This window comes from Hemitrygon akajei, chromosome 8, assembly GCF_048418815.1.
Source record: "Hemitrygon akajei chromosome 8, sHemAka1.3, whole genome shotgun sequence".
Taxonomy (NCBI): domain Eukaryota; kingdom Metazoa; phylum Chordata; class Chondrichthyes; order Myliobatiformes; family Dasyatidae; genus Hemitrygon; species Hemitrygon akajei.
This window is the reverse complement of record NC_133131.1, coordinates 53,657,809-53,673,302: the sequence shown is the minus strand read 5'-3', so window position 1 is coordinate 53,673,302 and position 15,494 is coordinate 53,657,809. Positions and strand designations below refer to the sequence as shown.

At 43.7% G+C, this 15,494-nt stretch overlaps 1 protein-coding gene across 3 annotated transcripts in view; it reads left to right on the top strand.

Moving 5' to 3' along the window:
• Positions 1–14,757, top strand: part of LOC140731909 (SH2B adapter protein 2) — a 172,267-nt gene extending 157,510 nt beyond the window's left edge. For all 3 annotated transcript variants that reach the window (XM_073053879.1, XM_073053880.1, XM_073053881.1), the window contains exon 10: positions 6,984–14,757. In XM_073053879.1, the coding sequence (XP_072909980.1) occupies positions 6,984–7,282 (299 nt within the window). In that variant the 3' untranslated portion in view covers positions 7,283–14,757. The remainder of the gene's footprint in view (positions 1–6,983) is intronic.
• The last annotated feature ends 737 nt before the right edge of the window (positions 14,758–15,494 follow it).

The window sequence follows — 15,494 nt, the reverse complement described above, 5'->3', positions numbered from 1 at the left end:
TGGGCGATGTTACACATGGGACTTCACCCTGACTAAAGGGGTAGACCTCTGTTTGGTGTAGGTTTCTTATATGCCAAGGATTGTTAGGTGATCTTAAGAACTGCCAGCTTGTGGATGTCAAGGACAAGTTACCTTGTATCCCCTGTAAGTTCCCTACAACAACTTTGTCTAGTGCATGCATCACCAGAAGTGAATTTATTCGACTGCTGGGCGAATTCCCAGACCTCACCAAGCCCACATTCTCCGCTACAGTCACAAAACATGGGGTTGACAACTGGCCCACCAGTCCAAGTCCATGCACGTAGACTGGACCCAGTAGAGCTGGCAGCCACGAAGGCTGATTTAGCCAACATGGAAAGACTCAGCGTTATACACCGGTCAAATTCCCCCTGGGTTTCACCCCTCTATATGATCCCTAAGTCCGAAAGTAGTTGTCACCCATATGATTACTGACTCTTTAAGAGGCCACTACCCCGATTGTTACCTGATACCATACATCCAAGACCTTTCAGCATGTTTAGCTGGAAAGTTAGTTTTTTTCCAGAGTCATTCTAGTTAGTTGGTACCATCAGGTGCTTGTGTGCTTGGAGGACATTCCAAAAACAGCTGTGATAACCCCAATTGGCCTTTTTGAGTACCTGTGCATGAAATCCTGCACTGGACTGAAAAATGCAGCACAGACTTTCCAATGGATGATGGGCTCTATATTAAAAGACTTAGATTTTCTTTTTGTTTACCTGGATGATGTCTAAATCTGAATTTGTATCTCATCTCTTTTCAAGCATTTAAGCAAACCAGTTAATTATTAACCTGGTTGAATGCCAGCTTGGGTTGTCAACCATTGACTTCCTCAACCATCACATCTTCGCAGAAGGTACAAAACCCTCCCACAGAAGTAGCCGCTATTATGGATTTCCCATCATCCCACACTTTTTTCACAGCATTCACTGACCACAAACCCCTCGTGCACACGATGACCAATATATCAGACCCTTAGTCTGAAAGACAGCAATGCCAATTGGCCTACGTCCAAGTTCCCAACTGATATACACATGAAGGGGAAAAATAATGCCGTGGCTGATTGCCTTTCACAGCCAACCATTGAGGCCATACACATAGGGGTTGACTATGTAGTTATGGCAGCCATCTGAGTTACTGACTCAGAGGCCCAGGCTTACCAAACAGTAGTCATTAGTGTGCAATTGGCTAACATTAAGTTCGGGGTATCTGGGGTTTCCCTTCCGTGCAATGTCTCAACCGGTTGCCCTCGCCCCATCGTGTCCGCAAACTGAAGATGGATTGTTTTGGACTCCCTACATGGCTTCTTGCATCCAGTCCAGAAGGCCTCACAGAAACTGGTTGTACTAAAGTTTGTGAGGATCAGTCTTTGAAAGGATGTGCATTATTGGACTGCAGCCTGTGTGGAGTGCCAGCGGGCAAAAATTAACCATCCTGTCCAGGTTCCATTGGCACCTTTTGAGGTCCCTGAGCGATGGTTTGACCATGTCAATGTGGATCTTGTCGGTCCTCTCCCCCCATTGTTTCACGCACCTTCTTACCATGGTGGGCAGTACCACCAGTTGTCCCTCTAGCATCGATGATGGCTGCAGATGTGGCTTGGACATACATCAGCACATAGGTTGCTCAGTTTGGCACCCCATCTGATATTTCCTCTGACCGCGGTTCTGGCAAAGTTCTCAAATGAACATTCCTCCTCTGTCTTCACCATGAAGAAGGATATGAAGCCTCGAGAAGAATTCAGAATGGGGATGTATTGTGGATAGTCCATATTACAGCAGATGAGGTGCCAATATCTTAAAATGTATGAAGGTAGCTAAATCTCCAGGGCCTAATCAAGTCAGTACAGGGTGCTATGACTACCTCCTCACAAGGAGATACTGCAACAGAACAATGGTCATACCTTCATGACACCATCCACGAATCAGCACTCTCTATCTGTGGAAGAAAGACCACAAAGAGTAGTGACTAGTTCGAGGCAAAGTCCAACATCATGACTCCCGTCATCGAAGCCAAGTGTGCAGCTCTCACAGAGTTCAAATGCTCACCATCTGACCAAACATTCCAGGCTCCTCGAGCTGCTAGAAGCAAAATGCAACAGACTGCAAGGCAGTGTGCAAATGAGTACTGGCTCCCGCTCAGTGAGGACACTCAGACAGCAGCTGTGACAGGCAACATGAGATCGATGTATGATGGTATCAAGAAGGCCCTTGGCCAATCGCAGAGCAAGACAGCACCCCAGAAGTCATCCAGCGGTGAAATAATCAGCGATAAAAGCAAGCAGATGGAACGCTGGGTAGAACACTTCTCTGAGCTCTACTCGAGGGAAAATGTTGTTGTTAGCTCAGCCATTGATTGTCTACCAGTCATGGATGAACTCGACTCCGAACCAACCATTGAGGATCTCAGCAAGGCAATTGACAGTCTGCCACCAGGAAAAGCTCCTGGCAATGATGGGATTCCTCCAGACCTGATCAAACACTGCAAGAGCTCACTCCTCCATGAGGTCCTCCGTCAGTGCTGGAGGGAAGGAGCCGTACCACAGGATATGCGCAACTCCAAAATCGTCACTTTGTACAAGAACAAGGGTGATAGGAGTGACTGCAACAACTATAGGGGTATTTCCCTCCTGAGTATTGTCAGCAAAGTCTTTGCTGGTTTAACTCTGGCAGAACAGGTCTACCCTGAGTCCCAGTGTGATTTTTGCGCAAGGAAAACTGTCGACATGATTTTCTCACTCCATCAACTCCAGGATACGTGCCTGGAACAACAGAAACCCCTCTAAGTCACTTTCATTGAATTGACCAAGGCACTCGACCTCGTCAGCAGGGATGGGCTCTTTCAGATTCCTCAAGATCGGCTGTCCCCCGAAACTCCAAAGTATCATCAAGTCATTCTATGACGACATGAGGGCTACAGTTCAGTACAGTTCCTCCTCATCCCTGTTCTAAAAGGACGCCCCTCTATTTTCAGTCTGTTTCCTCTGATCTCCCCCATCATAGGAAACCTACTCTCCACATCCAGTCTATCAAAGTTTTTCAATATTCAATAGGTTTCGATGAGGTCACCCCTCATTCTTCTGAAATCCAGTGAGTAGAGTCCCAGAGCAATCCAAAGCTTCTCATATGACAAGCCTTTCAACCCCAGAATCATTTTCGTAAACCTCCTTTGAACCCCCTCCAATGTCAGCACAGCCTATCTTCGATAAGGGGCCCAAACGTGCTCACAATACTCCAAGTGAGGCCTCAGCAGTGCCTTAAAAAACCTCAACATTACATCCTTGCTTTTATATTCTAGTCCTGTTGAAATGAATGCTAACAGCACATTTGCTTTTCTCACCATCAACTCAACCTGAAATGTAATCTTTAGGGAACCATGCATGAGGATTCCCAAGTCCCTTTGCACCTCCAGACTTTTGAATTTTCTTTCCTTTTACAAAATAGACTCCCCTTTTATTTATTCTACCAAAGTGCATGACCATACGCTTCCCAACACTATAGTCCGTCTGCCATTTCTTTGCCCATTCTCCTAATATGTTTGTCCTTCTGTAGCCTCTCTACTTCCTCAACACTGACTGCCCTTCCACCTATCTCCATATTGTCCACAAACTTGGCCACAGAGCCATCAATTCCATCATCCAGGTTATTGACATGTAACATAAAACAAATTGGTCCCAACGCAGACCCCTGTGGAACATCACTAGTCATTGGCAGCCAAGCAAAGAAGGCTCCCTTTCTTTCCACTCTTTGCCTCCTGCCAATTAGCTATACTATTATCTTTCCTGTAATATCAGGGGCTCTTAACTTGTTCAGTAGCCTCATGTGCAGCACCTTGTCAAAGGCATTCTGAAAATCCAGGTACACAACATCCATCAATTCTCCTTTGTCTATCCTGCTTGTTGTTTCTTCAAAGAATTCCAACAGATTTGTCAGGTAAGATTTTCCCTTAAGGAAACTATGGCCCTTAAGGAAACTATGGCCCATTTTATCATGTGCTTCTAATTACCCTGAAACCACATCCTGAAGTCAGACTAACTGGCCTATAATATCCTTTCTTCTGTCTCTTTGCCTTCTTGAAGAATGCAGTGTTATATGCAATTTTCCATTCCTTTGTAACTATGCCAAAATCAATTGATTCTTGAAAGATCATTACTAATGCCTCCACAATCTCTTCTGCCACCTCTTTCAGAACCCTGGGGTGTACACCAACTGGTCCAGGTGACTTATCTACCTACAGACCTTCCAGTTTCCCATGAACCTTCTCCCTAGTATTGGCAGCTCCACACACTTCTGCCCCTTGACACACTCGAACTTCCAGAAAACTGCTAGTATCTTCCATGGCAAAGACTGATGCAAGATACTTATTCAGTTCATACTTGAATATTTTTTCCTCTTTGGGATGTACAGAATATAACTGTGCCTTCCGAATTGCTCCAAGGATTTTCAACCATTGATTCTCTGCCATCATCCCTGCCAGTGTTCTTTTCCAAACAGTTTTGGCCAGCTCCTCTCCCATGCCTCTGTAATTCCATTTACTCCACTGTAATACTGATACATCTGATTTAGCTTCTCCTTCTCAAATTACAGGGTGAATTCTATCACATTAGGATCAGTTATTCCTGAAGGTTTACCTTAAGCTCTTTGATCAATTCTGTGTCCTTGCACAACACCCAATCCAGAACAGCTGATCTCCCAAGTAGGTTCAACCACGAGTTGCTCTAAAAAGTCATCACAAAGGCTCAAAGTTAATTTATTATCAAAGTATACAACTCTGAAATTCTTCTCCAGGTAGCCACGAAACTAAGAAAGAAAAGAATGGCAGCACAGACATCAACTCCTAAATCCCTCCTCCCCACATAAAAATACAAACAAAAAACAGAACATCACATTGACCCCACCCCCCAAATCTCCCTCCCTCATACGCAAAGAAACTAGAAAGCTCTGGCAAGAAAACCAGTATAGAATAGTCCGAGTCCATCTTCAAAATGCAGAAAACCTGGGTAACATTCTATGGGCAGAGTAGCAGGCCTTTATAAGACACTGGTCAGGCAGCATTAGAGTATTGCCAACAATTCTGGACCCCATATCTTAGAAAGGATGCGTTGTCATTGGAGAGAGTCCAGAGAAGGTTCACGTCGATGATTCCAGTCATGATGGGGTTAAATATGAGAAGTGTTTGAGTGTTTGGCAGCTTTGGGCCTGTACTCACTGGAATTCAGAAGAATGCGGGGGGGGGGGGGGGGCTCATTGAAAACTACCAAATGTTGAAAGGACTAGATAGGCTGAATGTGGAGAGGATGTTTCCTATGGTGAGGATATGCAGAACTGGAAGGCACAGTCTCATTATTGAGGGGTGACCCTTTAGAACAGAGGTAAGGAGAAAATTTTAGCCAGTGACTAGTAAATCTATGGAATGCTGTGCCACAGGCTGTGGTGGAGGTTAAGTCTGTGGGTATATTTAAGACAGAAGTTGATTGTTTTCTGATCAGTCAGGGCATCAAAGGATATAGTGAGAAGGCAGGTGTATGAGGTTGAGTGGGATCAGGGAGCGGCCATGATGAGATGGTGGAGAAGACTTGATGGGCTGAATGGCCTAATTCTGCTCCTATGTCTTATGGTCCCTCTTCAGCAACAGAGCAATCCCCCAATGATCAAAAGGAAATCTCCCCTCTCTGGTACCAGAAAGATCCCCCATCGATCATTCCTGGAATCATCCTTGTGAACCTCCTCTGGACTCCATCTAATGACAACACATCCTTTCTGAGACATGGGGCCCAAAACAGCTAATAATATTTCAAGTGCAGCCTGACTAGTGTCTTATAAGGATTCAGCATTATCTCCTTGCATTTATATTCTATTCCCCTTGAAATAAATGCCAACATTGAATTTGCCTTCTTTACCACAAACACAACCTGTAAATTAACCTTCTGGGAGTCCTGCACGAGGACTCCTAAGTTCCTCTGCACCTCTGATGTTGAACCTTCTCCCCATTTAGATAATAGTCCGCACTATTTACCAGTCAGATCTCAATGCCTTCACGGATAAAGGCAAGCATATTGTACACCTTCTCTAACACTCTATCAACCTGTGCAACCACTTTCAGGGGCTATGAACTTAGACCCCAGTATCCCTCTGTACATCAATGCTCCTTAGAGTCCTGCAATTAACACTGTACTGTCCCCCTTACATTAACTTGTGAGTGACTGAAAGGTTTCCATCTTTAACTGGACCAGGTTGTTCCTCTTGGAATTATACAGCATGGAAATGGGCCCTTTGGCCCATTTATCTCTGCCAACTGAAGTGCCTTCTGAACTAATCCCACTTGCCCTGGTTTGATCCATATCCTTCCAAACCTGTCCTATCTGTAAACCTGTCCATCTCGCCTTCACATTGTAATTATACCTGCCTTTACCACTTCCTCTGGCAGCTCATTCTGTGTACCCATCTCCCTCTCTGAGGAAAATAGGGAGTTTGTATATTCTGTTTTTATTTTCTATGCATAAATCACTGAAAGCTAACGTGGATTCAGCAGGCTGTTAGGAAGACAGATCATACAACAGCATTTATTCAAGATGATCTGAGTACAAGGCACACTATCATACTGCAGTTGTATAGAACCTTAGTAAGATGGCAACTGGATACTACACATGGGCCTGGTCTCCCCATCCAAAGAGGGATTTATTTGTGATTGAAGAAATATAACAGAAAATCACTAGATTGATTCCTGGGATGATGGGTTTGCTGAGAATATATTAAGCAGACTGGGTGTCTGTGGTGCTTTGAAGGAAGAGAATAGAATATACTTAATTCTTCAGGGGTTTAACAGAGTAGAGGCAAAGATGAATCTTACCATTTTGGCAAAGCTAGAGAGCATAATGCAATCCTACATTCTATTGTCAGTGTTAGTTTGAAAGTCCAAGGACTCTTTATGAAAAGTTATATCTTCCTTGTTATGATTCTTTGCAGAAGTGAGTACATCTTCATCCAGCAACGTGCCTCCAGGTGCCCTGATACAACCCAGCCCCAGTGGTGATGCTGATCAGCCACAACACTCCTTTCCCAGTGCAGTTTCTCGGAGCCTTTCACCCGTTGTCCAGACTGAAGACCTGCCAGTAAACAACAGAGTAGAGACTGCCCTCTCTGTGCGCAGCAATACTTCCGAGCATCTGTTGCAACCTCCACCTGCCGTCTCAGAGGACTACCATGATAGTGATGTGTCAAGAAATCGAATTCGAGCTGTAGAAAATCAGTACTCATTTTACTGATACAAAGGAATACAATAATGCACACCCATGAGAATGTTTGGAAAGGTGGAAAGGTGGAAAGAAGCAACTTCCCCGTTTGACTATTGGTGACAAAGATGATGTGGACTGCACCAATGGAGGGGTTCATATGAACTGCGAGATGACTGATGCCATACGTGCTTCAGCCCCAGATGACACTGATTAACCTGATTAAATTTTTTTCTATATATTTTTCACAATTACAGTAAAGAAAGAGCTTTGGTGGACTGTATACTAGGGCTGAAATGTTCTACATCATCATATTGTCTAGGGGTGATTTTTTCAGTAAGTTTCTAAATTATTGCTCTTGCTTGGTCTGGTTAAAGTCTCCATTTGTTTGCCATTTCCTTTGTTTAACTTTCGTGGTAATGTTGATAGATTTTGAAGTGAGTGGTTACCTTTAAACCATGCAGTAATTTCAACTGTTCAATCATGCTAAAGGATGGGATTAGAGAGGAACCTGTTTAAGTATGAAAACTATTTTAATATTACTCTGTATTTGTACACTGTAGCGGACCAATCACTTCAATATTGGGAGGTCCCAACTCCCTGTGGATGGTGGTGGACAGTCTCTGCAGTTCATCATCCACCAACACGACTGGCAGACAGACCAAGGTGGCTGAGGACTGTCTCAGTGGAGCAGGCAATCCATACATTATTGACTTGGCTGCCATGTTGTTTTATGTGAGGGAACCAGATTGACAGAAATGCTGATGCCCTCCACAGTTCCAGAGCTGAGCTGGAGTCAGCATTAACTGAAAGAGAAACTGGAGTAGGATAGAGAGGTTAAACATGGAGAAATCACCACTCGGAGATTTCTTTTCTTGCAGGCAGTCACAGTAAATACAAGATACACAGAAAAATCAGTGAAAGACCTTAAAACGCAGGAGCAGAATAGGCCATTCAATCATGGCAGATCCTTTTTTTTTAAATCTCCTCAGCCCCAGTTCCCGGCTTTCTCCCCATAGCCTTTGATGCCATGTCCAATCAAGAACCTATCAAGCTCTGCCTTAAATACCTCAAACAACTTGGCCTCCACAGCTGTATGTGGCAACAAATTCCACAAATTCCACAAATTCACCACCCTTCCAGAGCTGAGCTGGAGTCAGCATTAACTGAAAGAGAAACTGGAGTAGGATAGAGAGGTTAAACATGGAGAAATCACCACTCGGAGATTTCTTTTCTTGCAGGCAGTCACAGTAAATACAAGATACACAGAAAAATCAGTGAAAGACCTTAAAACGCAGGAGCAGAATAGGCCATTCAATCATGGCAGATCCTTTTTTTTAAATCTCCTCAGCCCCAGTTCCCGGCTTTCTCCCCATAGCCTTTGATGCCATGTCCAATCAAGAACCTATCAAGCTCTGCCTTAAATACCTCAAACAACTTGGCCTCCACAGCTGTATGTGGCAACAAATTCCACAAATTCACCACCCTTTAGATAAAGAAATTTCCCCACATTGCTGTTTCAAAGGGGTTCCCCTCTATCCTGAGGCTATGCCCTTTTGTCCTAGACTCTCCCACTATGGGAAACATCCTTTCCACATCTACTCTGTCTAGGCCTGTCAACATTAGAAAGGTTTCAATGAGATCCGCCCCACATCCTTCTGAATTCTAATGGGTACAGAACCAGAGCCATCAAACTTTTCTTGTATGATAACCCTTTCGATCCTGGAATCATCCTTGTGAACCGCCTCTGGACCCTCTCCAATGCCAGCACATCTTTTCTAAGATGAGGGGCCCAAAACTGCTCACAGTACTAATGGTGAGGCCTCACCAGTGCCTTATAAAGCCTCAGCATCACATCCTTGCTCTTGTATTCTAGACCTTTTGAAATGAATGCTAACATGGCATTTGCCTTCCTCACCACCGACTCAACCTGCAAGTCAACCTTCAGGGTGTACTACACAAGGACTCCCAAGTCCCTCTACATTTCAGATTCTTGGTTTTTCTTCCTGTTTAGAAAATAATCAGCACATTTATTTCTACTACCAAAGTGCGTGACTGTGTATTTTCTAACATTGTATTTCATTTGCCACTTTCTTGTCCATTCTGCTAATCTGTCTAAGTCCTCTGCATCATACCTGTTTCCTCAACACTACCTGCTCCTCCACCAATCTTTGTATCATCTGCAAACTTGGCAACAGAGCCATCTATCCCATCATGTAAATGTAAATATACGGCATAAAAAGAAGTGGTCCCAACACCAACCCCTGTGGAACACCACTAGTCACTGGCAGCCAACCAGAAAAAGGATCTTCTTATTCCCAGTGGCTGCCTCCTACCAATCAGCCAATGCTCTAACCATGTTAGTAACTTTCCTGTAATACCATGGGCTCTTAACTTGGTAAGTAGCCTTATGTGTGGCACCTTGTCAAAGGCCTTCTGAAAGTCCAAATATATAACATCCACTGCATCCCCTTTATCTATCCTATGTGTAATCTCCTCAAAGAAATCCAACAGGTTTGTCAGGCAAGATTTTCCCTGAAGGAAACCATGCTGACTTTGTACTATCTTGTCCAGTGTCACCAAGTACTCCATCACCTCATCCTTAACAATTGACTCTAACATCTTCCCAGCCACTGAGGTCAGGCTAACTGGTCTATAACTTCAATTCTGCTGCCTTTCTCCTTTCTTAAAGAGTGGAGTAACATTTGTAATTTTCCAGTCCTTTGGCACTTTACCAGAGTCCAATGATTTTTATAACCATATAACAATTACAGCACGGAAACAGGCCATCTTGGCCCTTCTAGTCCGTGCCGACGCTTACTCTCACCTCATCCCACCAACCTGCACTCGGCCCATAACCCTCCATTCCTTTCCTGTCCATATACCTATCCAATTTTACTTTAAATGACAATACTGAACCTGCCTCTACCACTTCTACTGGAAACTCATTCCACACAGCTACCACTCTCTGAGTAAAGAAATTCCCCCTCTTGTTACCCTTAAACTTATGCCCCCAACTCTCAATGGAAAAAGCCTATCCACGTCAACTCGATCTATCCCCCATATTATTTTAAATACCTCTATCAAGTCCCCCCTCAACCTTCTACGCTCCAAAGAATAAAGACCTAACTTGTTCAACCTTTCCCTGTAACTTAGGTGCTGAAACCCAGGTAACATTCTAGTAAATCTTCTCTGTACTCTCTCTATTTTGTTGATATCTTTTCTATAATTCGGTGACCAGAACTGCACACAATACTCCAAATTCGGCCTTACCAATGCCTTGTACAATTTTAACATTATGTCCCAACTCCTATACTCAATGCTCTGATTTATAAAGGCCAGCATACCAAAAGCTTTCTTCACCACCCTATCCACATGAGATTCCACCTTCAGGGAACTATGCACCATTATTCCTAGATTACTCTGTTCTACTGCATTCTTCAATGCCCTACCATTTACCATGTATGTCCTATTTGGATTATTCCTGCCAAAATGTAGCACCTCACACTTATCAGCATTAAACTCCATCTGCCATCTTTCAGCCCACTCTTCTAACTGGCCTAAATCTCTCTGCAAACTTTGAAAACCTACTTCATTATCCACAACGCCACCTACCTTAGTATCATCTGCATACTTACTAATCCAATTTACCACCATATCATTAATGTATATGACAAACAACACTGGACCCAGTACAGATCCCTGAGGCACACCACTAGACACCGGCCTCCAACCTGACAAACAGTTATCCACCACTACTCTCTGGCATCTCCCATCTAGCCACTGTTGAATCCATTTTACTACTTCAATATTAATACCTAACGATTGAACCTTCCTAACTAACCTTCCATGTGGAACCTTGTCAAAGCCTTACTGAAGTCCATTTTGAAAGATAATTTCTAATGCCACCACAATCTCTAATGCTACCTCATTCAGAACCCTAAGATGCAGTTCCTCTGGTCCGGGTGACTTATGTACCTTTAGGTCTTTCAGCTTTTTAAGCACCTTGTCTCTTGTAATAGTAACTGCAGTCACTTCTCTTCTTTCACACTCTACAGCATCAGGCATACTGCTAGTGTCTTCCACAGTGAAGACATGCAAAATTCTCATTTAGTTCATCAGCTATCTCTTTGTCCCCATTATTATTTCTCCTGCCTCATTTTCCAGTGGTCCTATATCCATTCTCCTTTCCCTTTTATTTTTAACATACTTGAAATAACTTTTACTATCCGCTTTGATATTATTTGCTAGTTTGCTTTCATATTTCATCTTTTTTCCCCTCTCATTGTTTTTTTGTTGCTCTCTGTAGGTTTTTAAATACTTCCCAATCCTCTATCTTCCCACTAATTTTTGCTTTGTTGTATGTCCTCTCGTTTGCTTTTACAATAGTTTTGACTTCCCTTGTCAGCCACGGTTGTACTATTTTACCATTTGAGTAGTTTTTTTTGGAATACACATGTTCTGCACCTTCCTTATTTTCCTCAGAAACGCACGCCATTGCTGCTCTGCTGACATCCCTGCCAGCAGCTCCTTCCAATTTACTTTGGCCAACTCCTCTCTCATACCACTGTAATTTCCCTTACTCCACTGAAATACTGCTGCATCAGACTTTACCTTCTCCCTATCAAATTTCAGGTTGAACACCATCATATTGTGATCACTGGTTCCTAAGGATTCTTTTACCTTAAGCTCCCTAATCGCCTCCGGTTCATTACATAACACCCAATTCAGTATAGCTGATCGCCCAGTAAACTCAATGACAAACTGCTCTTAGGCATTCAACAAACTCACTCTCACGAGATTCATTACCAACCTAATTTTCCCAATCGACGTGCATGTTAAGATCTCCCATGACTATCATAACATTGCCCTTTTGACTCGCCTTTTCTATTTCCTGCTGTAACCTGTGGTCCACGTCCCAGCCACTGTCGGGAGTCTTGTATATAACTACCATCAACGTCCTTTTACCCTTGTAGTTTCTTAACTCAACCCACAAGGATTCAAATTCTTCCAATCTTTTGCTGATTTGATGCCATTCTTTACCAGTAGAGCCACAACACCCCCTCTGCCTATCTTCCTGTCTCTCTGATATAACGTGTAACCTTGGACATTCAGCTCCCAACTACAACCATCCTTCAGCCTTGATTCAATGATGGCCACAACATCTTACCTGGCAAACTGTAATATTGCAACAAGATCATCCACCTTATTTGTTACACTACGCACATTAGATACAACACCTTGGTGCTATCCTTTCTAATTCTGCACCCCTAATGATTTGATTTGCAACCAAGTCCCATCACCTGCCTGCCCTTCCTGACAATCTGACTGCACGCTATCTTTTCTTTTTTACTGTCCGTCCTACCCTGAGTTCCTTCACTCCAGCGTTGCTTGCTTAAACCCTCCCTAACAGCTCTAACAAACCTGCCCGCGAGAATATTGGTCCCCCTCGTGTTCAAGTGCAACCCGTCACTTTTGAACAGATCACACCTCCCTCAAAAGAGATCCCAATGATCCAAGAACCTGAAGCCCTGCCCCCTGAACCAGCTTCTCAGCCACACATTTACCCTGTTTCTACCCTCAGTGGTGCGTGGTGCAGGCAGCAATCCAGAGAATACTACCTGGGAGCTCCTGCTTCTCAGCCACACATTTACCCTGTTTCTACCCTCAGTGGCGCGTGGTGCAGGCAGCAATCCAGAGAATACTACCCGGGAGCTCCTGCTTCTCAGCTTTCTACCTAGCTGTCCAAATTCTCTTTTCAGGACCTCATTGCTTTTTCTTCCCATGTCATTGGTACCAAAGACCACACCCACAGGGTAGGACAACAAGCATTGTGCCCAAAAAACAACAAACTGTCCAAATACAAAAATAATTAACTAATAGATAAATACTTAGATAACTAACAAAACAAGCAAGTAAGCAATCAATATCAAAAGCATGAGAAGAAGAATCCTTGGAAGTTGTTCAATGATGGAGTGAGTTATCCCCTCTGCTTCAAGAGCCCTCGGTAATAACTGTTCCTGAACGTAGTGGTGCAGGTCAGGAGGCTCCTGTACCACCTTCCTGGTGGCAGCAGTGAGAAGAGAGCACGGCCTGTATGGTTGGGGTCCCTTATGATGGGTGCTGCTTTCCTGCAACGGCGCTCTGTGTAGATGTGCTCAGTGGAGGGGAGGGCTTTACGCGTGATTGACTGGGCCGTATCCACAACTTATTGTATACTTTTCCATTCAAAGGTGTTGGTGTTTCCATAGTAGGCCGTGATACAAGCAGTCAATATACTCTCCACCACACATCTATAGAAGTTTGTCAAAGTTTTAGATGACATGTCAAATCTATGCAAACTTCTAAGAACTCAGAGGCACTGCTGTGCTTTCTTCATGGCATTTACATGCTGGAGCCAGGACAGAAGGTTTCACCAAGGAATTTAAAGTTGCTGACCCTTTCCACCTCTGATCCCCTGATGAGGATTGGATCATGGACCTATGGTTTCCTCCTCCTGAAGTCAATAATCATCTGTTTGATCTTACTGACATTGAGTGAGAGGTTGTTGTTGTGGCACCACTCAGCCAGATTTTCAGTCTCCCCCATATGCTGAATTAGCCAATGACAGTGGTGTAGGCAAACTTAAATATGGCATCACAGTTATAAGTGTAAAGTGAGTAGATTAAGGGGCTAAGCTCACAAGCTTGTGCAGATGGAGACTGTGGGAGAGAATCTGCCGATATGAACTGACTGGGGTCTGTTGGTGAGAGATTTGAGGATCCAGTTGCACAAGGTGGTATCAAACTCAAGGTATTGAAGATTATTGATTAGTTTTGAGGGATAATGGTATTGAATGCCGAGCTGTAATCAATGAAGAGCATCCTGATGTATGCATCTTCCAGGGTTGAGTGAAGAACCAATGAAATATCATGCATTGTGGACCTGTTGCTTCAACAAGCAAATTGGAGTGGATCCAGGTCACTTCTCAGGCAGGAGTTGATATGTTTCATCACCAGCCTCTCAAAGCACTTCATTACAGTGGATATACTGTAAATGCAGCTGGATGACAGTCATTCAGTCAGGTTACCACATTCTTCTTAGGTACTGGTATAATTGAAGCCTGTTTAAAGTGATTTAGTACCTCAGACTGCTGATGCAAGAGGTTAAAGTCATCAGTGAACACTCCAGCCAGTTGATCAGTATAGGTCTTTAGCACACAGCCAGGGCTGGATGTTTTCTGTGGATTCACCCTCCTGAAGGATGCCCTCACATCAGCCTCAGAAACTGAAATCAAAGGGTCATCGGGGGCTGTGGAAGGTTGTGAAGGTGCCTCCAAGTTTTAGTAGTCAAAGTGAGCATAAAAAAAGACAGAGAAGGTTCAGTACATGACACAAAATTAAATATTTCATTAATATGTTGATATGTATTTAATAGAATTTTGAATTTTTAAGAAAATCAATGAGTCAAGATTTTACTGCCTCAAAGCTCTGTATTCCTACAAATAAATTACCATCAGTGTTGACCAGCATTACAGGTATAGTACATGGCATCAGATAAACAGCTTTCACAAGAAAAACAAATTACCGTATGCACAATTTTTACAAGAAAGATGAAATTAGAACAAAAAAAAACCCAAAATAGACAAGGGGCTGAAGGAATATTTGGGCCAGTGGGAAGAGGGAGGAAGGGTGTGGGGAGGAGGGAGTAAAAGGGGTTTGGGGAAGATTTGAGAGGGGGAGTGGGAGGTAGAAAGTTAGTAGGAAAGGTTTTGGAGGATGGGAAACGAGAAGAGAAAGGTTAGGTGAAAAGGAGTTGTGTCAGTGGGGTGGAAGGAGAAGGAGTAAGGTGAGTTGAGGGGGATTGAGAGCAAGGAGGGAAGAGGGTTGGAGGGAGAAAACAGTTGCATGTGGAAAGGGAAGAACAGTGGGGTGGAGAAAGAGTTATGGGGTTAGAGGGAGGAGGAGAAGTGGCAGGAGGTGGAGCAGTGCGGAGTGGATGATGAGATAAGGATAAAAATGAGGGGTATTAAGTTCATTCAGGATGAGGAAATAAATTGGATTTGACATTGGCTCCATGGTATAAGCCAGAGAGTGATTAATAGATGGTGCATGTGTATCATCCTCCTCCTCCTCTTCTTCCTCTTCCTCATCCTCCTCCTCTTCTTCTCCCCCCCCCCCCCCTTATTCAGAGACTTCTGTTGTTTATTTTAGTCACTGTTGCCTTCCTGTCAGTTTGTACCATTCTGGCCATTTACCTCTGACCT